Source organism: Larus michahellis, chromosome 1 (genome assembly GCF_964199755.1).
Source record: "Larus michahellis chromosome 1, bLarMic1.1, whole genome shotgun sequence".
Taxonomy (NCBI): Eukaryota; Metazoa; Chordata; class Aves; order Charadriiformes; family Laridae; genus Larus; species Larus michahellis.
Genome location: NC_133896.1, coordinates 14,403,422 through 14,427,865, shown reverse-complemented (window position 1 = coordinate 14,427,865; position 24,444 = coordinate 14,403,422). Strand labels below are relative to the sequence as shown.

The 24,444-nt window shown below is 41.4% G+C and overlaps 1 protein-coding gene across 2 annotated transcripts in view; it reads left to right on the top strand.

Moving 5' to 3' along the window:
- Positions 1-24,444, top strand: part of RELN (reelin) — a 293,678-nt gene that overhangs the window by 265,511 nt on the left and 3,723 nt on the right. For both annotated transcript variants that reach the window (XM_074574094.1, XM_074574188.1), the window contains exons 48-63: positions 17-194; positions 1,436-1,629; positions 2,712-2,968; positions 3,722-3,876; positions 4,699-4,913; positions 5,586-5,763; positions 7,082-7,257; positions 8,550-8,656; positions 9,078-9,320; positions 9,841-10,016; positions 11,635-11,708; positions 12,532-12,693; positions 13,038-13,195; positions 14,047-14,266; positions 15,282-15,479; positions 15,885-15,983. In XM_074574094.1, coding sequence (XP_074430195.1) covers positions 17-194; positions 1,436-1,629; positions 2,712-2,968; positions 3,722-3,876; positions 4,699-4,913; positions 5,586-5,763; positions 7,082-7,257; positions 8,550-8,656; positions 9,078-9,320; positions 9,841-10,016; positions 11,635-11,708; positions 12,532-12,693; positions 13,038-13,195; positions 14,047-14,266; positions 15,282-15,479; positions 15,885-15,983 — 2,790 coding nt within the window. The remainder of the gene's footprint in view (positions 1-16; positions 195-1,435; positions 1,630-2,711; positions 2,969-3,721; positions 3,877-4,698; positions 4,914-5,585; positions 5,764-7,081; positions 7,258-8,549; positions 8,657-9,077; positions 9,321-9,840; positions 10,017-11,634; positions 11,709-12,531; positions 12,694-13,037; positions 13,196-14,046; positions 14,267-15,281; positions 15,480-15,884; positions 15,984-24,444) is intronic.

Genomic DNA, 24,444 nt, shown 5'->3' with positions numbered 1-24,444 from the left:
TTGTTTTCCTCCGCAGCTGCGATGAGCACTGGGGGGGGCTCTACTGCGACGAGCCAGAGACCCCCCTTCCGACACAACTGAAGGATAACTTCAATCGCTCGCCGTCGAACCAGAACTGGCTGACGGTGAACGGGGGCAAACTGAGCACCGTCTGCGGGGCGGTAGCCTCTGGGATGGCTCTTCACTTCAGCGGGGTGCGTGTCCAACGGGGGCTGACTCACTCCATCTGGCAGTCTAAACGGGTCTGGTTAGAAAAACTAAATAAACAGCAACGTGTTAAAAAATATCAGCGTAGCATATTAAACATAAAACATATCAAAAATGTTTATATCCTTTGCCTAGCTGAAGGGCAAAGTCAGGCAGGTCCTACAGACCAGGGCCGGCCAGAAACACTCCAGGAAACGTTCCTGGCTGTCCTGCAGCCAGGAAAGTGAGATATAGTGTGTGCGCCTTCTGAACGGAGACGTGGAGGGGCCTTTGGAGGTGGAGCTGATAGATCAAAGCATAGTGCAAGTACGTAGACATTCAGTTCCACTCAGTCACAATAACCTCCTCAGAGCACTTATAATTTCCTGAGACCAGAGTTTGGTGCAGCTTCTAATCAGATCACAGAGGTAAATTAATAACTAGGTATTTGCATGTGCATAACTTGCACTTGGTCCTTGAAAATACATCCATGTGTAGCCTTGTCCTTCAGATATTTCATTGCTGGTTTTCTCTCAGAGGAAGCTCAGAGTAAAATTTCCTGTGTTTTACCTACCATCATAGGTGTATAACCCAGGCTGCTGCTGATTTACACTTTGCTTACAGATAGCCTCAGGATTATGAAAATGACAAAATAGTATTTTAGAAACACGTAAAAACGTACACTTGTAGATCTCTTCCATGCAGATTTACAGCTAGGTTCAAACTGGTGCAAGTTTTCTAAAATGAAGTAACCGAAGCATTACATTTCCAATTCCCTCCAGTAGCACTAAGAAGGCACCACTAATAGACTAAGCAAGGTGTGTAAAGTATATAAAGGATTATGGGAAAACACACAAAATTGCTGTGCCATTTTTTGGTTTGCATAAATTGAACCGTTAGCACATAATCTACACCGGAGGTGTGGATTTTTGTAACTCTTCTGTTCAGAAGAAAGGCGAACACAATTCTCGATACCGAATGTTGCAAAGCTGTGAGGTACAAGCAGCAACGTGTACAAACGCACAACAGGAATTTTTAAGAAGGAACATAACTGAAATTATGTCCTTAGGGAATATCATTCACTCTTCTGTTGTAGCTTTACCTTTGTTATAATTAGTATAATTTTGTACAATTTTCAAGGTTTTATAACATGAAGTTATATTAATAGTGACCGCATAGTCTAACACTTTTTACATCCATAACTTTTGCCTGCCAACACCAGCCAACATATTTTTTCATTGCTTTTAAGGGCTGCAGCCGCATGTTAGTTACAGTGGACTTGAACCTCACCAGTGCAGAATTCATCCAGTTTTATTTCATGTATGGATGTCTGATAACTCCTAATAACCGCAACCAAGGAGTGCTGCTGGAGTATTCTGTGAATGGTGGAATCACCTGGAGCCTCTTAATGGAAATTTTCTATGACCAATTCAGCAAGCCCGGGTTTGTAGATACCTTCTTCCGCCTATATAATTTCCTATACTGAAGTCAGGTGGTCTTGACTGTTTCGTAAGAACCTGTGGGATATATTACTGCTGTGGTTTGGATATCAGATTTTTAAGAGTTCAGCCTGTCCAGTCCTGCAAGCATTTATGAATGGCCTTAGCGCGTGTGCTTGAGCATCAGCATTTGTGCAGCTGCTATGCCAGAAATACAAGGGGAGTAAGGAGCCTGTAGCAGTCTGGTAGATTTGTAAATGGTTGCAAGAAGATAAATTAATAGCTACTGTAATTATGTCCATCCTGTTCTTTAAGATAGTTCCATATGCAATCTAGTTTCTTACTCACAAGAGCAGAAAGTCTTTGCTTGAACTAGATAGAAAATGGTGTGGAAAGGAGAAACTGAATTTCTGCAGATCCATCAACAGGATGGATACACTCGAGCCCTTTTTTCAGACATTTGTGAGATTCAAACCATGCATAGATATAGGTGGACCTTTTCCTCACTGATTAATTTAGGACTTATAAAAAATGGGGCTTGGATGGACCCATTATTTGTTATTTCATTTGAATACACCAAGAAATCACTAGCACTTTAATTGGACAAGAGATTTAAGTCATCTACTGGAATGGAAATAAGAAAACTGTACCAGAACATTGTTATCTTCTGAATGGCACCAGGTTGAAAACAGTAATCTTAGTTTCATTTCAACATTGCCCTTCTTAACATTTCTCTTAATTAGGACCTTGTGGTCATACCCTGCTAGTCTAGACCATTGCATTTGGTCCCATAAGCACAGCTGGAACACATGAGATTGCTCAAACCATGCCACAGTCTGGCTGCTGGCCCTCCCCACATCACTCTTAGTCCCTGTCCCAGGGTTGACACTGGGGTTATCAGGAAGGTTTTTGTTTTGGCAGTCTCTCGTAGGGGAAGACAGGCTAGATCACCGGTCTTTCCCTGCTTTCCCAACTTCCATGGGTCCATAGTTCAGGAAACAACAGGAGTGGACCTGGTGAAAAGAGCATTGAGAAGTGTCCTCTTCCTGTGGCTTTCCTGTAACTAATTTTCACTTTGTATTTCAGCTTTGTGAACATCCTTCTTCCTTACGATGCCAAAACCATTGGGACGCGCTTCCGCTGGTGGCAGCCGAAACACGATGGCCTGGATCAGAACGACTGGGCTATTGACAACGTGTTGATCTCCGGCTCAGCTGACCAGAGGACGGTGATGCTGGACACCTTCAGCAGCGCTCCCCTGCCACAGCATGAGCGCTCCCCTGCCGATGCAGGGCCCACTGGCAGGATCGCCTTTGACATGTTCATGGAAGACAAAACTACAGGTGAAGTTTTTAGGTGGATCTGAATTAAAGAGCAAGAAATCAGTGCAGTGATTTCCAAATCTTGCTGAGCCTCTGAATCTTGTCTCGCTGTGGCGGATGTCACAGACAACCCCATCACTATAGGGGTCTTTTCTTTCGTTTTTACTTCACAAAATACAAAATGAAAAGATGTAACGTAACTTTTCTTTTTTTACTGCACGAATTTACTTAAAAGATTAATTTCTCTTCAAAGAAAGAAAAAAGGATGAAAAAATGCCAGATTATTCTAAGCAACTTTCTTAACCTGACTATTTGTTTCCTATTTCTTAACTTTTTTAAACATTCTTTAGTGAAGTTAAGTTACATTTTGCAACTAAATTTTGTAAAGTAAAGTATTTCTGGATGTTTACATGGCTTAACAGCGCTGGGGTACCCTTTGTGCAGACATTCAAAAGTTCTCCCATAATGTCCAGCGCAACAGAAGTTTATGCTTTGAGTAAGCCTCAGATCCTTACTTCTTGAACATTGAAAAATAATGCTATAACGCTTATTTAAGAGAGTAGTAAGAGGTGCTTTGAGCACTGAATGTAATAAATGTAATAAACATGCACATGGGAAAGATGGGGTACTGACATTCTCAGGAGCAATGCTAAATAATTCTCACATAGGCTGAAAAATAGAGCCATGAATCACCTTTAGTGGTTAATGCTGCTCCTTCTTTTCTTTCATTTATGTTGTCATTGTATATTACTGACATTCCCATTTATTTTCAAGTAAATGAACACTGGTTATTCCATGATGATTGCTCGATTGAGAGGTTTTGTGATTCTCCTGATGGTGTCATGATCTGCGGGAGCCATGATGGCAGAGAGGTCTATGTAGTCACCCACGACCTGACTCCTACAGAAGGCTGGATTATGCAGTTCAAGGTAAAATCTCTGTCTGCAACATAATTATTCAAAAACACATTTTGCTCCAAGTCTAAGTAGATTTTTCAGGAGGTAGAATGATGTCCAGGCCTACACATGAGCCATTCCCTAAGGGAAAAGTCTTATTAGTAGGCCATCCTCATTTTCCTCACCTGCTCCATGTTGGTCAGCTTTAATACCACTAGCTGTTCTCAGAGGTGAGACGCACTCTTCCAGCATAGCAGTTGTACGGACATCATGTAATAAGGATACTACACATATAGTAGGTGCCTATTTTGTTACAGCTGCTTGGTGAGGGAAAAGCAGCTCAAATGTGTCCACACCGCTCCTATGTTGGCATGCATTCACATCAAACCTGCACCCAAACCATCTTTCCTACACCCCTTTACCTAAATTGAAGGAATAACCCGGCAAGACATGGAAGTTGTAAGAGCCCTTTGCGCATCTCTCCCATAACGAAGGCCTGCCTGACATAATTGATCTGAGTGGCTTCCTCTGGATATCTGAATGTTAAGTTTTGTGGGACAGGAGATTAACTTTATTAGTTATGGGGTACTGGGGTGTAAGGCACAAGTGTCAAAACCTGGAAATCCAGAAATGTGAGCTAACTAGAAGAAAATTAAACTCTGCATATGGTGCCTGTTCTCAGTCTTGGGAATACTGATGAGATCTGCAAATAACCATACCCTACAAGCACTGTTACTGCCATCATTCATAGTAAAGTTCTCCAGTCAGCAGTCAGTTTTCAGGTTCAAACATTATTTTAAACTCTAACCACCACCACAATTAATTCTAATCTAATTGTGCTCTCTTGTTTATTAGGTTTCTGTCGGATGTAAAACTTCAGAAAAACTTGTACAAAATCAGGTCCATGTGCAGTATTCCACTGACTTTGGCGTTAGCTGGAGTTACTTAGTACCTCAGTGTTTACCAGCTGATCCAAAATGTTCTGGGAGTGTTTCACAGCCATCCGTCTTCTTTCCCACAAAAGGATGGAAAAGAGTAACTTACTCACTGCCCGAAAACCTTGTGGGCAAGTAAGTACGAATTCGCTACTCATTTTGTCTTGGATTCAGTACCTTCTGAAAAACACAACAGGGGATACACCTGCCTATTTTTTTCTTTCAAGGAAAGTGCAGACTAGCAGCGCTCACGTTCATTACATGTGCTGCATAATGGTATTTCCTATCAACCAAGACTGACCATGACTCTTGGTCTGAACAACCGGCAGAGTTCTCCTCCTCTGCAGTCTGCTGCAGTACAGCATGTTCTGCTCAGTTCAGACGACTGCAGTCAATTAGAGAGTAGATTTATGACCTTACTGAGTGGAAAAGTTATCCTTATTGTCTGCAGTCGTCTGCACATATGCAAACCATTTGTCTTTTTCTGCAAAATTAAAATCTCTTCTGTTCTTTGAGTAATCCACTCTGGAAGTATTACCAAAATTGAAATTCTCTTGCAAGAAGCCAGAAGAGCTTTTTCCAGCTTCAGCAGCGTCTGGAATCTGTCCATATATTGTAGGTAGTACCTGTGTGAAGAATAAGATATGGATACATATAAAACTGATTTCAATGGATGCTGCCAGACGCTATTTTTCAAAGCTTGGAGGATACTACATTCATAAGTATATTGTGTTTCACCCACCTTTTTTCAATTGAGCAAAGTTGTTTTATACATATGTCTCTTTTTCTTCATTTCTTTATACCTAGTCCCGTGAGGTTTCGGTTCTACCAGAAATACTCAGATATGCAGTGGGCCATCGATAATTTCTATCTGGGCCCTGGCTGTCTGGAAAACTGTAGAGGTCATGGAGACTGCCTGAATGAGCAATGCATCTGTGATCCTGGGTATTCGGGACCAAACTGCTATCTCACCCAAACACTGAAGGTAATTTTACTGCATGTTAAAAATGAGTGAATTTTGCCATGTGTTTGGCTGAGAAAGAGAGAGAAAGAAGGAGATGGATCCCACTGGAAATTTAGTTTCGATTCCTGTCAGCCGCAGATACTCAAATCCGTTTTCAGGCCCTTAATCATTTTTTTTAGGAAAACTAGTACTGCAGTATCATTTGCAAATAATACTGCTTGGTAAAGCTGTGATAAAGTTCTCTGTTCAACCTTAGATCATCATTAGACAATAATCACCCTTGCACATATGATGATATTTGATTACGACCTGTAGAAAGACTGTCTTTCTGATGAAAGAGCTTACTGAAGTAGGGAATACAAGAAAATGACATAAAATTACATAAAATTAATTCACCTAGCTGTTATTAGTGTTACCCTACAACAAACCAGTGAATCTAGTTACATATTGATAATTTTAAAGCTAAGATATTTTAAAAACATATTTCGAAAAGAATATTTAAGGGACCCCAAATTAGTTTCAAATGTGTTTAGCATCTCATTTTTTTCTACATCAGATAACAAGAGAATAGGTACACGCTCCACAGAAACAACAGGTTAAGCTGCGTTCTGTCTAAAGAGAATATAACTATTTCAGTTATCACGTCATTTGAGTTATTGTAACTTTCTGGTTTTCATCTGAGATACTAATTACATGAACAAATATCGTTATCTGTTTGCAATTTTTAATTAGTAATGTATTCTTCACATGAAGGACATTTGGGATAAAATCCTAGCAATTTTAGGGGAGTTTTACTACTATCTCCTTAAGGCCAGGATTTCACTCATGGCATTGCTTTAACTGCACACCTGGAGGTAAGCGGAAATCAAAGATATATTCTAGATGGTTTTCATTGCAAATCTTTGTGCGGACAGTTGCATAAATGCATATTCACTACAATAACCCTAAAATTTCACTGCAGTACTGGTTTTGCTGGGGAAAAAGTATAGAATAGCAATTTATCCCATACATACTAGATATATAATGGAGTGGTGTTACATATTCTTAAATAACCACAGTTATGAATTAGACCCATTCATTTGCACATGCAAATCTCAGTGTGCTGGATTACCTCCCAAGTGTGTTAAAATCTAGCCCTAACATATTTTCACATCTAGCCAAATCAATTCAAGTGGCTAAATGTCTGGACAAAAGTGATTATGTTCAGTCACCCTGAAAAAAAAATTTTTACAGTGTTCATGAGCCCTTCAAACATGTCTAGGTCAGTTCCAGCTGTGGTCATCAGAAAGGCTTAAGATTGTAATTACCTGTGCTTTATTGTTAAACACCTTACTTACAGACTTTCCTGAAAGAGCGCTTTGACAATGAAGAAATTAAACCAGATTTATGGATGTCCTTAGAAGGTGGAAATACCTGTACCGAGTGTGGGATTCTCGCAGAAGACACAACTCTGTACTTTGGAGGTGCAACTGTGAGGCAGGCTGTCACTCAAGATCTGGACCTGCGGGGGGCAAAGTAGGTCATATTTCCATGTCATTTTAATGGGGAACTTTGTTAAATGCTGGCAAAGCAGCAGGTGACAGCTTGTAGCTCAGGGAACTCCTACACCACTACAAGCATAGTGCTATCTCAGGTAGGCCCTAATTAGATTATGATTCTCCAGGCACGGATGCTTTCAGATGAGTCACAGCGAGCAAGGCTCACCCTAGCACAGTGGAAGGGGTCTGCCATGCCTAGTGAAGCAGCAGGTCCCCTTCCCCATGAATGTCCTGGAGTCAGCAACGCCTGTCCTGCAAAGAGGTGAGATACCAGTCTCCTGGGCACTGCTGTCTCCACCCTGGGGGCACCAGTTGTGTCACCCTCGGAGTTCAGACTATGACCTCTGCTGGTTGTCCTCTCTTGGGTGCCTGTACAAAACCCACTCCACTCACATGCTGTAGAAAGGGATGACTTAACTGGAGAGCAATGGAATTAGGTCAGTTTAGACAAGGAAAGGACGTGGTGTAGAAAACAACTTTGGCATCACTTCCCTTGGCTGTATGGCTTTAATGAAGCCACACACTCTTGCTCCTGTAATTTCGCAAGAATTCATTGAATCACACAACCTTTCAGGAAAGAAGGGGCCTCAGGGAGTCTCTAGTCCAGCCTCATGCTGAAAACCAAGTCAACACTGAATTCAGACCAGGTTGCTTAGGGTTTTGACCTATTTGGTCTTGAAAACCTCCAAGGACAGAGATCCCACAGTCTCTCTGGACAGCTTGTTCCAGTGTGGAGTCACCCTCACGGCAATATTTTTTTTTCCCCTGGCATATCCAGTTGGAACCTCCCTTGTTTTGATGTATGACCACTGTCTCCCAGTCCCAGCCATCTTCTCCAGGGCTGATTCTCAGCCTCTCCTCACAGGGCACGTGCTCCAGCCCCTGCCATTTCAGTGGCCTCCACTGACCTTGCCTCAGTTTATCTACTTCTTTTATGTCCTTCATTGGTGTGAGGACACCTTGTTAACTCATGTTTAGCCTCCCTTCCACCAGGACTCCCAGGGAACTGTTAGCAAAGCGGACAGTCCCCAGCTGGTACCACTGGAAGGGGTTAGTCCCTCCCAGAAGCAGGACTTTGCTGAATTTCATGAGGTTCCCATGTGAATTACTAGACAATGTTTTTGGAAACCTTTGCTCTACTTGTACATTGATGTTATTTGCTTTAAAATGCTGGCATTTTGAACATTTTCAGCACATCTCCTAACAGAAAGCAAATGCCTCAATTTGTGCAGATCTTTAACAGATGTAAACTTCTACATTTACTCTTAGATTTCTACAGTACTGGGGGAGAATTGGGAGTGAAAACAACATGACAACATGCCACAGACCAACTTGCAGAAAGGAGGGAGTGCTGCTGGACTATTCCATTGATGGAGGCAAGTACATCTTGTAGTTTCAGCTAAGCCACAGCCTTGTTCTGTATTCAAGTACCATGAATTTCTGAGAAGTTGTCAGAGAGATCCAAAATAAGAAGATAATTTTTAATTGTAAAGTTTTTTTTGTCCTTTTATAGTTTTTTTCCCCCATCTAAAATTTCCATCTATTGCTCAGGAGTTTTCCATAATCCTCCTGCCTGATTTCAGTAATCAGTGGCTTGCAGCCAATTTGATTTCTTTAGACAATTACAGGATTACTCTTGCAGTGAGTAACAGTTCCCAGCTACCCTTAGAAGTTAAGATTTTGTCTATGAGAAGACCATAGCTATTATTCTTTATTTCCTATTATCTTCCTTTAATCTTGTAGAAGATTCCACCATACGCTTGTTTTTGTTACTAAACCTGCACCTTTTCATTATAGGGATATCCTGGACTTTGCTTCATGAGATGGATTACCAAAAATACATCTCAGTCAGGCACGACTACATCCTCCTCCCCGAACACGCTCTGACCAATACAACCCGCTTGCGCTGGTGGCAGCCTTTTACCATCAGCAACGGGATCGTGGTCTCGGGCCCCGACCGGGCGCAGTGGGCGCTGGATAACATCCTGATCGGAGGAGCAGAGATCAACCCCAGCCAGCTGGTAGATACGTTTGATGATGGTAAGAAAGGCTGTGACAGCTAATCTCTTGTCTGCCATTATCTTATCTAAAATAAGCCCTGTGAGCTTGCAACCACACTTTTCTTTAACTCTGCAGATTTTTCATTTTGTAGACTAATGCTGTTTATATACTATTCTTTATGCAACTAATATGGGTGCGTAAATATATATACACATGTATATTCAGATATGCATGTAGGGGTGTGTGTATATATATGCATATACCTATAAGAAAGACAAATTTTTTTATTTCAGTCCAACTCATTTCATTTAAATTCCTGCATAGGAAAGTTTTATTTAATCATATTTTTTAAAAATACTATTATTTAAACATTTTAATTACCTCTCTGGAGCTGATGTTTCTATTATGTTTGTTAGTAGTTTACTTATTGTATGTCATGACAGATATATTTAGTGTTTATATCACGAAAATACTGTATCTAGTGATTCTGTTGATTCATTACTAAAGCCTTGATGTTTACTGGGACAATGCAGTAATTGTCTTTAACTCATGTTAATAGAAGGCACCTCTCATGAAGAAAACTGGAGTTTTTACCCTAATGCAGTCAGGACTGCAGGGTTCTGTGGAAATCCATCATTCCATCTCTACTGGCCAAATAAGAAAAAGGACAAAACACACAACATCCTGTCCTCCAGGGAGCTCATTATACAGCCAGGATACATGATGCAGTTTAAAGTAAGAAATGTTCTCTCTCTCCAAAGTACAGCATGCAATGAAAAATCATCTAATGCGTCTCCAGAAATTCTTCTTCTTCCAACTCGGATGCCCAATTGGATGAATAATTAATAGAGAATTTTCACTAGCATTTAAAGGAAATTCTGAAGTGTAGGTAATGGGAACCAGCAAAAGTTGCATGAATGTTAAATGTCAAATTATTCTGACTGTCTGTATGATTTGGGCGTTACTGAGAGAGACTGGAAGTCTAATCCCTTTCTCCTGAAATTACTGGATCATCAGATACAGTAGGAATTACTTTCTACGGTGAGAATACACAGTATGCAGAATATGCCATTTTCCCCTAACTCGTGGATAAGCAGAAAAGGCAAGGCAGAGGCAGGCTGGAGAAGAGTGGCATATGGAAAATGCAAAAGTGCTGAAGTAGAAGTACCCCTTCTACTTACTTGTGTCACGGCAAACGACCTAAATAATCAGAGAAACATGTCTGAGTATTTTACTTCGTTTTAAGGCAGAATTCTGCACAGGGCCAAAGGCAACATGTAATTGTTGTCCAGAAATGTTCTAGGCCCTTCCCCAAGCATCACGTCTTAAATAAGACAGGAACTAATATGAAAGCAGGGTTACCAAAATCATCATCCATTTTCTTGCTATGTTTTTTTCTTGCTCTTCTGTTTGACAGGAGTTTTCCAGAATTTTCCATCTTCCGCTAATCTCTATTTTCACCTTTTCTCAACATCGTTGCCTGTTTTATATTGACTGTCTAATATAATCCCTAAAGCACTGCTTCCCCCACTGACACAGCATGCCACCTTCAAAGAAATTATAAAAAAAAGGAGTCTGACATGCTTTTCACTACTGAATGCCAAGACTCCCCAAGCTGCTTATTTTATCCAGCCTACCATCTTTTCCCTTTATTTATGATAACTCATCATCATTTACATACTACATATTACTAAACTCTCAAAAGTTTTTCTCTCCTGACTGTCTCCTCCTTTTTCTTCACCTGTCACAGCAAGGATTTTATTTCTAAACTAAGAACTCGGCTCTAGGGTATGGCTGTCGTTTGGGTTTGAAGCTCTAAAAATTTAGCTTTTTGTTATCTATTCACTACTGTACATTGGGTACTGTAATCTTTCCAGTCTAATGTGACACAAATATGTTTATTGTTTTAAACACTCAGAATAATTCTGTTCTTAAATTGGATTGACTTGAAGTTCATAGTTATATGTTTATCATGTCATGATGAATTACGAATTTCAGAGGTAATTAATACATAGCTAGGGGTACTTCACTTTCTGAAAGGACACGGAGTTACCACATCTTTGTGTTTCAGAAACAATGTTTGTTTAGATATTTAATTTGAACTTTAGGATTGTAGCGTTAAGATTCTGTTTGAAAATAATAGTAGCAATGAAGTAAAGCTCATTAAGTAAAAGCAGTATCTGAAGTACTGTGTCTGTTGTTTTCCATCCGCTTTTGATGGATTTTGTCTAAGATCTAAATTGCCAATCTCTTTTATATACCCCGTAAAGAAAAAGGAGAGCAAGACTTCATTATATATCACATTAAATGTCTACCTGACTTGTTATAGCAGCCAATTTTATTTGTGCTATAGATTGTGGTTGGCTGTGAGGCAACTTCTTGTGGGGACCTCCACTCCGTGATGCTGGAGTATACGAAGGATGCCAGGTAAATGAGAGCAGAATACATAGACCTAAAAAAAAAATAAATAGTACGATATTAAAACCTTAGAGATCTTTTATTTATTAATGCAATTACTTTGCTATTCATCTTGTAACAGGATCTGAACAAAGCCCATGTGGAAGCACTGGGATTTGTCTACATGACTCCCATAAATTCTTTTTATAATTTACCCCAGATGTTGACAGATTCATGGCATTGAGCTTGTAGTTACAGTCCTGAACATGCTCCTGTTAAAAATGTGCTCGCAGAAAACCACATTCACAGGAAACTCTTGTCTCAGTATGATACAGGATATATATTTAGGATGAAGCTGTAATAAACTGGAGGTTACTTAATTCTGATTTGGTCTTTAACTAGCAAACAATTAATAACACTGTCTCCCGTGCTGCGGTATAGTACTGCATTATAATTTGTAAAAGTGAAGGTATATTCTGTGCTCAAATGACTGTGCATCAACATGGAGCAAATTCTGTCAGACTATTTTCTGAATGCAGTAAGAGAGAGACTAAGGAGCAGGCTCCTAAATAAACCCTTCTGTTACGCCAGCCCAGAGGAGCCCTGGGCTGGACTCTGCTGTTGTACCCCCACCACGGGTTTCACAGCTGGAGAGTCTTCCCTGGCTGCTCCAGGGTTTCAGCCTCTCACCTCTTGTCTGTCTGCGACTACAGAGCATGGAAACTATTGCTGACAATCTCTTGGGTTTGTTTAGTAAGACAGGCAATGCCATGACCCTTAGAAATTACCTGTTTCCCTTCAATTATTCTTTCAGTTGTTCTAAAACTTTTTTTTGTTTGTTTGTTTCCTACAGGACTGACTCATGGCAGCTTGTCCAGACACACTGTCTTCCTTCCTCATCGAACAGCATTGGCTGCTCCCCATTTCAATTCCATGAAGCTACCATCTATAACTCTGTCAACAGCTCCATGTGGAGAAGAATAACTATCCAGCTGCCTGATCATGTCTCATCTAGGTAGGTTACTGAAAGGTCACCTCACTGTGGGCCTATAAAATGTCAGCTGTCTTGCTGGCATTGTTTGGCTGGAACAACTGGTGAATTAAAAATGCTTCTTTATTACTGGATTTAGATCTGATACATAATTAGTGTTTGTCAGGAAGCTTTTTGTTAATTGAAGTGGCTACTGCCAATGACATAGCAGCCACCCATTAAGGGCGGGTCTTTCCAGTTATTGAAGTCACAACCCCTTCGTACCACATTTTTCATTACATCTGCTGCTGGCATATTTGAACGTCGCTGTACAGATGTGTTTAATTGCTAGATGTCATAACACAATGTTTGGATTTTGATATTCGCAGTGCAACCCAGTTCAGGTGGATTCAGAAAGGAGAAGAACTAGAGAAGCAAAGCTGGGCAATCGACCATGTGTACATCGGGGAAGCGTGCCCCAAGCTCTGCAGTGGCCACGGATATTGCACGACTGGAGCCATTTGCATTTGTGACGAAGGATACCAAGGTTTCATTTCTTCAGTTTCCTTCCTATACACCTGCTGCAGTCTAATGTAGCTCAAAATTAAACAAAAAGATAAAGACAATGATGTAATGTGTCTAAATTCATCACTGGAATGCTTATAAATTAATAATTTGACAGAGCTGCAAATGACAGCTCTTCCCTCCCCTTACTCTTTCTGGATTGAGCCAGTAGTCTCTCCTGTCTGACACTGTATGTAAAGCCCATTCAGCCTTCATCAAAGGCAGAATGTGGCTACCTGCTTACCCAGAAATGGCTTCCACCCCTGTATGTCTTCTGAGGGCGCGCTTACTGCCAGGGGATGTGTACACGGGATACAGATGTTGGTGACTGGCCCCTGTAAGGGACACGCTTCTGTGCCCCATCAGGACAGAGTGCTCTGCTCTAACCCCGCAGCGCAGCAAGCACACGCCTGGTGGTACCTGAGTGCCCGCGTTAAATTATAAGTGCTTTGTGGGAGTGGAGCCAGTGTTTAATGTCTTCCAGGACAGAGTCTCATAACTGTATAAGATCAGATCCCTGCCCTGTTTTAGACGCATTTTCCTTCAACCGGCAAATTGAGGTTTCTTATGTTGGCATCAATGCAAAATAGGAGAAACCCTATTTCAGCAGTTCATGAAGTTACACCACTGTAAAAAATAAGACTCACAGCCTCAGTTTTCTAAAAATGAATGCAGTACAACAATGTGCACATCATTAATGGATCTGCTGAAATATATTCAGCCTATAGTGTATATTGGTCCAGTACCTTGAATGGAATTACAATGAGCTGTAATGCAATTTTCTCAATTCTTTTGATTTTTGTGTGTTTTATAACTTCACTGTGTCATTTTTAGGTGATGACTGCTCTGTTTTTAGCCATGACCTCCCCAGTTATATTAAAGATAATTTTGAATCTGAAAGAGTCACTGAAATAAACTGGGAAACCATTCAGGGGGGTGTGATAGGGAATGGATGCGGACAGCTGGCACCCTACGCCCACGGAGATTCGCTCTATTTTAATGGATGTCAAATACGACAAGCTGTGACTAAGCCTCTGGATCTCACCCGAGCAAGGTAATACTTTGAGCCTAAAATGCTCCTTTAGCAGCTCATGAGAAAGGAAACTCTTTGTGTGTGCATGCACCATGTGGGCCAGCATTGATGAGGATGGACTGACCTGGCTCTACCACACCGTCAGATGTGGCTGGCAGATAAACGTTAGAGTTGGCAAAATGCTTTGTGACTTCCATTTGGGAGATGGAGAGTGAGGAGGAAGCAATGTCAGATGAAAAGGTCAGATGTTTTCGTCATGCCCAACAGAGCAGTGGCTAGTAAGCCAGCACTGACAATGAAGCCGTTGGCAAAGACCGGACACCAGACTGTCTGGACCAGCGCCTGATCTGATAAGACAAATCCCATGTTTGTATCTGCCTCCATGAGGGTCATGACTAAAGATGCTATTAGTAATTACGGACTCATTTTCCCATTTCAGTTGTCAAGTGGAATTAGATTCACCTGGCAATGAACAGGAGTAACTTTTTCATCTATTGAGACTCTTTGGCCATGGAAAAACAGATGCAACCAGCCCGTGCTGGCTCTTAACAGAGTGACAGTTTTCTGGACTGGTTTGTATTTAGTTGGCTAAAGTAAGATTAGAAACAGGATGAATTGTCAAATGGTGCAGACATAAATCAGGCTCTTCCTTTCTTATTTGAACACCCAGGTAGAAAATGAGAAATCTTTTACGAACTTCATTATATTCAACGTTTATTTGCCCTTTTTTAGCTTTTCATACACTCATTTGCATGTTTATACTGTTTATGTATCTCAGTTTTGTGCAGATACATTGTAAAATTTAATCTGTTGTCTCCAACTATATGGCAATATGTTATACACAGTAAACTATTACTTTGAAAGGGGAGATGTGTTTTACAGATGTAAGAACAGTTTATTTTGCATGTTAAGAGTAATGATTCTTGAGGATGCTCAAACTTTTAATAAGGTAACTGCAGTAAACCTGGAAATGTTATTGGTCCTGTTTGAACACTTTTTGCATATTGAAAGTACCTTTTCTCTTTGTGTTTTACAGCAAAATTATGTTTGTTTTGCAAATTGGAAGTATTTCACAAACAGACAGTTGCAATACCAACCTGAGTGATCCTAACACTGTAGACAAGGCAGTCCTCCTCCAATACAGTGTAAATAATGGAATTACATGGCAAGTAATTGCACAGCATCAGCCAAAGGACTTTATACAAGCCCAAAGAGTGTCTTATAATGTTCCCCTGTGAGTACTCGGTCACATTTCATTACCTCTAAGCACACAAGATATATTTCTTTGCATCTGTTGCTGCCAAGAAACTATCTTTGCATCACTATGCAAGAAAAAAGGTTGATGAGAGGATAAACGAGAAAACTTAAGGGGAAGGTTGATGAAGAAATTCCAGCCCAGTGTTTATCAATATATTTGAAAGAAAAACAGAACACTTGTTTTAAAAATACGAGGAGAAAAAAAATTCCTCCTTATCTGTGTGCATTTCTCACCATTAAATGTCTTTTATGTACTGTATGTTGATGTTCAGGGATGCAGAAATAAAGCTTTGACTTTGCTCTCAGTTGCTGTTGGGCTAGATAGGGATGTGCAAACCAACGATAGTCTGGAGCTCACAGGCTCTTGCATTTGTGACGACAGGGAGGCACGAATGAAAGGAGTCTTACTGCGCTGGTGGCAGCCCCGTCACAACGGAACAGGTCATGATCAGTGGGCTTTGGACCACGTAGAAGTCGTCCTGTGAGTATCTGCTTCACCTCATCCCACCCCATCTCAGAAATTCCTCCACTGAAATTCCTCCAGCATGGCACGAGTGTTAAGCTCAGTAAGAACCATTGTGGCCCAGGGAAACCTTTGAGTCTTTGCTAATGTTCTGCCCTGAGTGCAACCCTCAGCGGTTCATTCAGCCACGAAGTAAGGGGCACAGCAGGGGTATGTGTTGTGCATCGTGGAAAAATGCAGGAGGGAAAGCGGGGCTTTATCACCACCAAGTATTGGTGTGGTCCTGTAATGCAGCAATGACTGTGAAAAAAAAATTGTGCTGGGACATTCCTATGGATATTCCTGAAAGGATATTCCTGTTCAACACTGTGCTGCCATGTAAGGCTGATTTATATGCTTTTGAAGATACAAAGAGTCTGCTGTATTGCTCTTTGCACAAAGTAATGTTGTTCTGCCTCTGAAAAATTTGTGTTAGCAACTAATGCCTTATTCATTTCCTTTTTTAGTAAGAAGGATACTGTTCAGAAACAGGGTTCACTATATCAGGTTCCTATGGTCCGAGCTCTATATTCATCCCCTTGTCAAGATTTTACCAAGTAAAGTGTCTGCACCCTCCTGATTCTCCCATTCTTGAGATGGGTTTCGCTGGCAGCTAACCCGTTTTTCCTGTGTTACGTCACGAAGAGATGACCTGCTTTTTCTCTAACAATTTAGTTCCAGTAGAAGTGAAATGCTAGTGGCTTCACGGGCGGGAACTCATCGCTGACAGTGGTTGGCAGAGAGAGGCGTGCCTGCTCCATAGATAGGTTCAAACATTCCTTTTATTGAAAAATTTAAAAACCAGCAATGAACAAATTAGGCTTGAATAACCTTCAGACTGTGCAATTATAACCATGAGGTTTCTGAATTAGCAGAGACACTGCAATTAATGTTTTGTAAGAGTAGCAAAGTGAATTATCTGATTGCTAGTTAGCCCTGTTCTTCTTTCCACCGAGAAGCACCAGCTTGCATGGCACTCATATCAACCCCAAATCAAACGGGTCCCAACACTGAGTAACGTACACGCTCTGCTGCTTTTACACACCTTGCTGGGCTCTGCTTCCATAACATTAAGCTTAAAGCTTGAAGGAACAGAGGGATGGATGTGATTCCTGGCTTAGTTAATCAATGGCTGTACGATGCTGCATCAGGAAAGATATGAAATAGTATGAACCACAGTGTTTAGGAAACCAAGGAAAAGGGAACTGGTAATTCTGAAATATTCCCATGTCTTTCTGCCTTGCAATTTAAAAAAATAAAAAGAAAAAATCATGTGGGGAAAAAAAATAGAGCATAATATTATCCATCAATCCAAGCATTGAATTAGGGAGTATAAATAGGAATAGGGTGAATCTTTAAAAAGTGATTCTTAGGATGAAGTCTGGAGAACTTCTTTGACAATGAGATCTGCCAGGTTGTAGACTAGACACAGAAGTTGAGCGGTGACAAGTCGGTCGCATGAGATAGATTAGAATGGAGACAGCAATAGAAATGCCATATCAAATAATCCCACCTTGCCTAGAGAAGGAACCAAATGGGTGCCTTCTCCCCTTTCTTCTTTTTCTCCTGTTAAAGAGCTTTAAGGTTCTTCTGAATATTGGCCAAAATATCAGGCTAGAGATAAAGAGTTTCCATCCTGTTCAAGTGACACCTGGTACAACCCACAGAGGAGGACAGACCAAACCAGACAGATTTCTCCCTTACCAAGTACTGTGAGATGCAGTGCCATGGCAGCGTAATTCCTGAAGGCCAGATGGGGAGTTCCAGCCCCTGCTAACTACAACACGTGAGACATGCTGCTCTCAGGAAAGGCAGAATTACATGCTGTGGTGCATCTGGTTCATACGCCAGCCTGTGCTCGGACCTGACAAGTGGCTTTGACCCCTCTGTTAAGTTCTACCTGCACCTTCTAATTCACCAAAATATTCTATAGGCCTCTTAAACTTTATTTGCAAGTAACCCACAAATGGTTCGATAAAACCTTTGGAAGGCTTTCTGAAGGGAAGCGCGCTTTTCCTTCTATTGAAATACTCCCACCTGGGTTTTCCATTAGGTCTGCTGTTCCACTCTGACACCTCACACTGGTCCCTTTGCCCTCCAGCACTTCAGTTTCTTCACCTGTAAAATGATGAAGACACTCGGTGAAGACACTTCCACAGAATGCTTCCAGGCATACAGAAGGGATAACTGTCTGTTAGCACTAACTCTGGATGATCCTGCACACACCAGGGCTACCAGGATTCATGCCATGAATAGTAGGGATAGGACTTAGTTTTAATTCTTAATATTCCTTCATTTTCCAATGAAGGGCACAGAAACCCCGCCTGCCCCTGGGGAGAGCAAGCCACCTTGCCCAGGCAGCTCTCCAGTGAGAGATGAGGAGACAGTGTCCCTTGGGTGCTCTGTCCCCCGCATCGATTGCCAGAGCAGAGTTCTGTGAGCAACAGCCACCCCAGGTCTCTGTGGCATGGCTGCAGCGAGGCACAGCCTGAACTAAAACTGTTCACCAAGGTGCTCTCATTACCTCTTCCCATTAATTCTGTAGGGAGTCACTGGAGAGTCAGTAAGCTTCTGCTTATTCTTCCCAAAGCTGCTGAGATACCTTAGGAAACATTCCTCACGAATTGGAAGTAATTTCTGCTGGCACTCCAAGCTTCTCTCAGAATATCCCCTCCCATGAACATCCCTGGCTGCAGGACCTGCTGATGGTCCATGCCTAATCCAGTCTGTGCTCAGTCCTCTTATAACCCTGCCCTCCATCACCCACCTGAATGAGACTCCATACACCTCTCTGGGCATCATCAAAATTATCCTCACTGGCCCTGGTTTAAGCCCTAGATTTTCATGCTTGTTTGTGATCTGTGTACCAACGTTGCCACAGCAGGCAAGCCTCTAGCCCATGTGGAGTTACAGCAAGAAGCCAACCTATACGATCAGAGGGCTGGAGCACCTCTCCTGTGAGGACAGACTGAGAGAGTTGGGGCTGTTCAGTCTGGAGAAAAGAAGGCTCCAAGGAGACCTTACAGTGGCCTACCAGTATCTTAAGGGGGCCTACAAGAAAGCCGGTGAGGGACTTTTTAGGATGTCAGGTAATGGTAGTACTAGAGGGAATGGATTAAAACTAGAGATGGGACGATTCAGACTGGACGTTAGGAAGAAGTTCTTCACCATGAGGGTGGTAAGGCACCGGCACAGGTTGCCCAGAGAGGTGGTGGAAGCCCCATCCCTGGAAGTTTTTAAGGCCAGGCTGGATGGGGCTCTGAGCAACCTGATCTAGTGGGAGATGTCCCTGCCCATGGCAGGGGGGGTTGGAACTAGATGATCTTTAAGGTCCCTTCTAACCCTAACAATTCTATGATTCTATACTAGGAGGTGTGGTTTGGGATGTAGAGAAATTCCTGGCTATCTACACATCTCCTCTTCGTTCCTCCCAGTGGGCTGACAAAGAGGTCTAATTTTCCCAAATGCCCTAGGTCCCAACTCTTGGTTTGGCTGCCTGCATACCCAGGTGCACACCTAGGTGCTATGTCAGCTTTTCCTCAGCCCACAGGCAAGTGAGCCATGCTCTCCTTGAGCAAACTAGGGGCTGGAGTAAGAGAGCAAGCAGGGAAAGCACCTGCCAGCAGGGAGAGCTGGTCTGTAGGGAGGCAGCAAAACCAAGGACTTTCTTGATTTTAATTCCCATTCAACACAGGGGATGTCCCTGCTCCTCCTTACAGTGCTCACCCCAGGGACAAATCTGTGAATACCTGCTTTCATGGCTCAACTCTTCTCAGCAATCCAAAGATTTGAAATTAATTCTGTCACAGGCCCAGCTGCCAAGCCATAGCGCAGATACCACATACAGCTGATCCACGGCCAGGGTCTTGACGCTCTGTTCAGTCTAATTGATTCCTGAGTCAAGGACCATCCTCTTACCAGCAAACGTTTTCAGGATAACATTTCTTTGTTTCCTTTTTGCTCCCAAGATAGTTTGCTGGGAGAGAAAATTAACCTACAGATTATACATGCATGCAAAATACCTGACGGTGATAAGAAAGACTAAAGGCAGGTGCTTTTGTATGTTACGTAGGATCACTCCACTTCTGAATAAATTATTTGAATCACTCATTAAAGAGCAGTATTGTTAAGGCTGTGATGCAGCTGCAAATGGCGCTCAAATTGAGCACCTCTCTTGAACAGGTGAAATGCAATACCTGCTTTGAATACGTTACACATTAAATTGGTCTTGCCAACTAACCACTAGCCAACTTATTTTAACAATGGTTGACGTCTATCCTGTGGTGGGGAGAGGATATCAGTTATCAAGTTGTCCAGTTCCTTTTAAATCTAGTACCTATTATTCCTAAGTAGTGCAGCATTTTTTCTCTCCATTCGTAAAGAAAGCTTTGTGCACAACTCTCACATTCCATGTGGCTCTTCTTAGGATGAAAAAGTATTTTACCCCAGACTTAAGAAAGACTGCTTTTCAGTGCCCCCATACTTCTGCCCTAAGAAGAGCCCATGTTGCAACCCAGCATTTCATTTGCACATCGTTTTTCTCGCAGCACAGCTCTCAGCCTGTCTGCAGCACAGACACCACGCACTTTTTTGCATGTGCATTGGGAACTGCCATTTCTCTGTGTTGACCTCAATTCTGGTCAAAGGTATTGAGAACTAAAGGGCAACAATAAGCTGAACACTAAGGGTCTGATGTTGCTTTCTTTGCACCCCAAAACTTGTAATGAGATCCAAGGGAATTTGAGTTGTGCAAGGGATGCAAGAAACATTATCCCTGCCTACTATTTTATGGTTAACTGTTGGATAACAGAACAAAGGCCTCCATAGCCATCACTCCATGCTCTTCATTGTCAAGATATTCTCACGTTTTTGGCACAAATGATTTAGTGAGAAGTTACGTTGCACTTGGTGCAAAGAATGTTTACCTTTATTTTGCAAAATTAAAATACAAATTAAATATTGTAGCTCTAACAAAGAGTGCTCATGTGGAAAAGCATTTTCACTTGCTTCATTTTTTTAGTAAAAAGCAATGATTTGAAAAATGCACTTATATTCAAGTATTAACATATTTATAAAGAACAGAAATAGTTCAAACGTTAGGTAATTATCTGAATATTCACAACATTTATGCCAAATTTAATATGATGCAGTCTGTGCTTTTATGACATTTTTATTATGTTTCTAAAAAGTGCATGCTGAATTTTATAGAAAATAGAAATATAAACATTGATTTGAAATATCAGGAAATAATTTGTTCAATTTTTATTTTCAAAAGAGACGAAAAGTCCTATATTGCCTCTAAACCTCATCAGGGTTTTATGACTAATCACAGTGCTGCATGCATTGAAAGGCATTTTCTAACTTGTGTTGTATTTCATTGTTTGCTGTCATTGGTTTTACACTAGAATAAGGTAAGTACTTTCCCTGAATCAATATCAAATGTATGTTGCTGTTACAGCTACAGTTCTTTCCCAAAGTTTTGTCAGTAACGGGTCAGTGGAAAATCATTCGTACTCTCTTGAGATGTGCCGTGTAGCTCTGGAGAGCCCTGGTCCTGCAGGGAGTATCAGGGGAAGTTCACTTGGCAGAAGGTGTTCAGCAGCTCCCCCTGTACCGCAGTGGGAATTTAACGGAGGCTGCGGTGAGAAGGGCTTCTCCTTCTCCTGCGGTGCAATGAGACCTGCCAATGGAGGGCACCCAGCTTGTTGCACAGGCAGCCTCTCAGCTCCAATGAGGAATTCCCACTTTTTTCCATAATCATAGAGTCCCCTAGGTTGGAAAGGACCTTTCAGATTATCAAGTCCAACCATTAACCTAACACTGCCAAAACCACCACTAAAACATGTCCCTCAGCACCACGTCTACCCGTCTTTTAAATACCTGCAGGGATGGTGACTCAACCACTTCCCTGGGCAGCCTGTTCCAATGTTTGAAAACCCTTTCTGTGAAAAATTTTTTCCTAATGTCCATCCTAAACCTCCCCTGGCACAACTTGGGGCCATTTCCTCTATCACTTGTTACTTGTGAGAAGAGACAGACCCCCCACCTCGCTACAACCTCCTTTCAGGTAGTGACTTCAGGTAGAGCTGAAGGCAGTCAGATAGTGTATGCCAGTCAATCTGTATGGTGGCACAGTCACAGGTGTCTCTCAGAGATACACCAAGTGTCTGCCAGGTAGTTCGTTTCTTGTAACTCTGTTGCTTTGTGCTGTCTCAGTTAATAGATACCACAAACCAACACAGTTACTGAGCTCTGGGTTCAAATCTTGACCTCACCAGAGCCAAAGAACCTTTGTCATGGATATGAGCCGTCAGGACTTCAGACAGAGCACATCACTTCTCTCGTGACAGTTCCCTCCTAACAAAGCATTTGTAATTCAGCCACAACATTTACCCCAAGCCCAGTCCTGAGGGGCATGCCTTTGCCATTTTCTAAGACGTTGTTCATGTTTTGTTTTGTTATCCAAATATTTTTGTTTCTATTTGGTTTCTATTATTCCCTGTCAAGTAATAATAAAAGCATGAAAATAATGAATTACATTGGGGGATTTTACCACATATTTTTCATTCCATTTGGCTATATTCTTTTTTCATAAATTTTAAATTGCAGACCTGAAGTTCAAACTGCGCTCTAGGAAACATGCAGTAGCCAGAATGCTCTGTTAAAGACTAAAGATGCAGAGCAACTCCTTCTCATAAATTGCTTATTGTAGGTATTTACTTAACATGCCCTAGACAGAATTTTTTTCCTCTATATTGGCTGCACATTTTTTCATCTAACTAATACAACTCCAGTGACTCCACTGTAAAGTTACTTAAGAGTTTCCTATGTAAACTGGAGCAGTATTATCTTCTATTTATTTTTTAATATTAATGCACTCAAAACTGTTGAACAGATTATGCAGTAGTTGCTCCTGTTAATTGCTTTTTTATACTGTTTGCTCCATCAGCAATACACAGATAACTATTTTGGATCTGTACTTTTCATCTGATGGTTCAGTGAATGCACAGAAAAGGTAGAAGGCTCAGCATATGCTGACCAGTCCATTCTGCACTTGCAAAGCAGCCTCCAAGTCGCCACCAATATTCAAACAAAAGTTCCCTCCATACCCTCTGTTACAGAAGGAGGGCGTTCATTCCTAATATAGCTTGATGGTCCCTGGCACATTTTGGCTGCTCCAAACAAAAAAAAAACAACAGCAAAAGTATGGTAAAGCCATTTATCAGTCTGTAAAAATACATATTAGATTTGTTATTAATAGTACTGAAAGCATTCTTAAATCCACCAAATGCAAGAAATGTGTAAATATTCCTGCAAACTTTATTATACAATTCTTATTGTGATCTTATAAAGCACTACTGGTCTCTCTTAAACAGTGCTTGCCTCCTAACAATAGATAAGAGTAATTCAGAAAAATAAATATAAACCTATTCTCACCTTGTGGATGCCAGACTACGCATACTATACAATATGATACGGTACTATGATATGTAGGGTATACCTGTTTACCTATAGCAAGAGTTAAAATCATGCCATTTTCTGTGGCAGGCATGAAGATTTTGTGTGGCATCCAACCAGTAGTTGGAAAGCCCATCTTAGACTTTGGTGGAGAAGATCTCTGAACCATGTCAGTGCAAATAAAAAACAATAAGCATTTAGTTTTTAGTATTTTAGATTTCTCTTATTTTTCACAAACTGCATTGCTGAGGTGTTTGGTGTGTGACAGGGAATATATGTATTTTCTTTGTTTGTCTTGATCATCTTATAAAATAAAAAACCAGACTGAATATACATAAGTACATATTAAGTAAATCTCTTTTAAGTTATTAGGTAACCCTTTCTTTGTTCCTTTTTTCAATTCTTCCTTTTCCTTTATTTTTGTTGGGTTTTTTTCTTTGTTCATTGTTTTAAACATCTTCATCATAACTTTAGGGCCAGATACAAAATGCTTAGGCATTTGAAGTGAAATAGAGGCCAGGTCCACCTAGCAGTGTCCAAAATGGGTCCTGAAAATCTCTGCTGAGCTGTTGCTGAATGCAAACAAACAAAAGGCAGGAGGGTGAGAGAGGAACATGAAGACCCCTGGGCCAAGGACTGCAGCTCAGCATGTGTTCTGGCTGCCCAGGTCATGCCCAAGCTGAGGATCTCACAACCGAGCACAGTCCTAAATTTAACCAGGTCCAGGCAGCAAATTTTTCAGCCAAAGACATTGACAGGCTCTGTTTGGTCCCATGTCCCTGGAGTGAGACCACTCGCAGTTGAGCTGTGCATTCTCCCAGGGCCCAGTCTCCTGTATTTCGGCTCCAGAGCAGCCTTCTCCCAGCAGAGAGGTGCTCCATCCTCACTTTGTAGTTAGGATGCTCTCCTGAGAGGTGGGATGTTGCCTTGAAGGCCCCATGCATAAGGAACAACCTGCTTCCCAGACAATGGGAATTAAAGG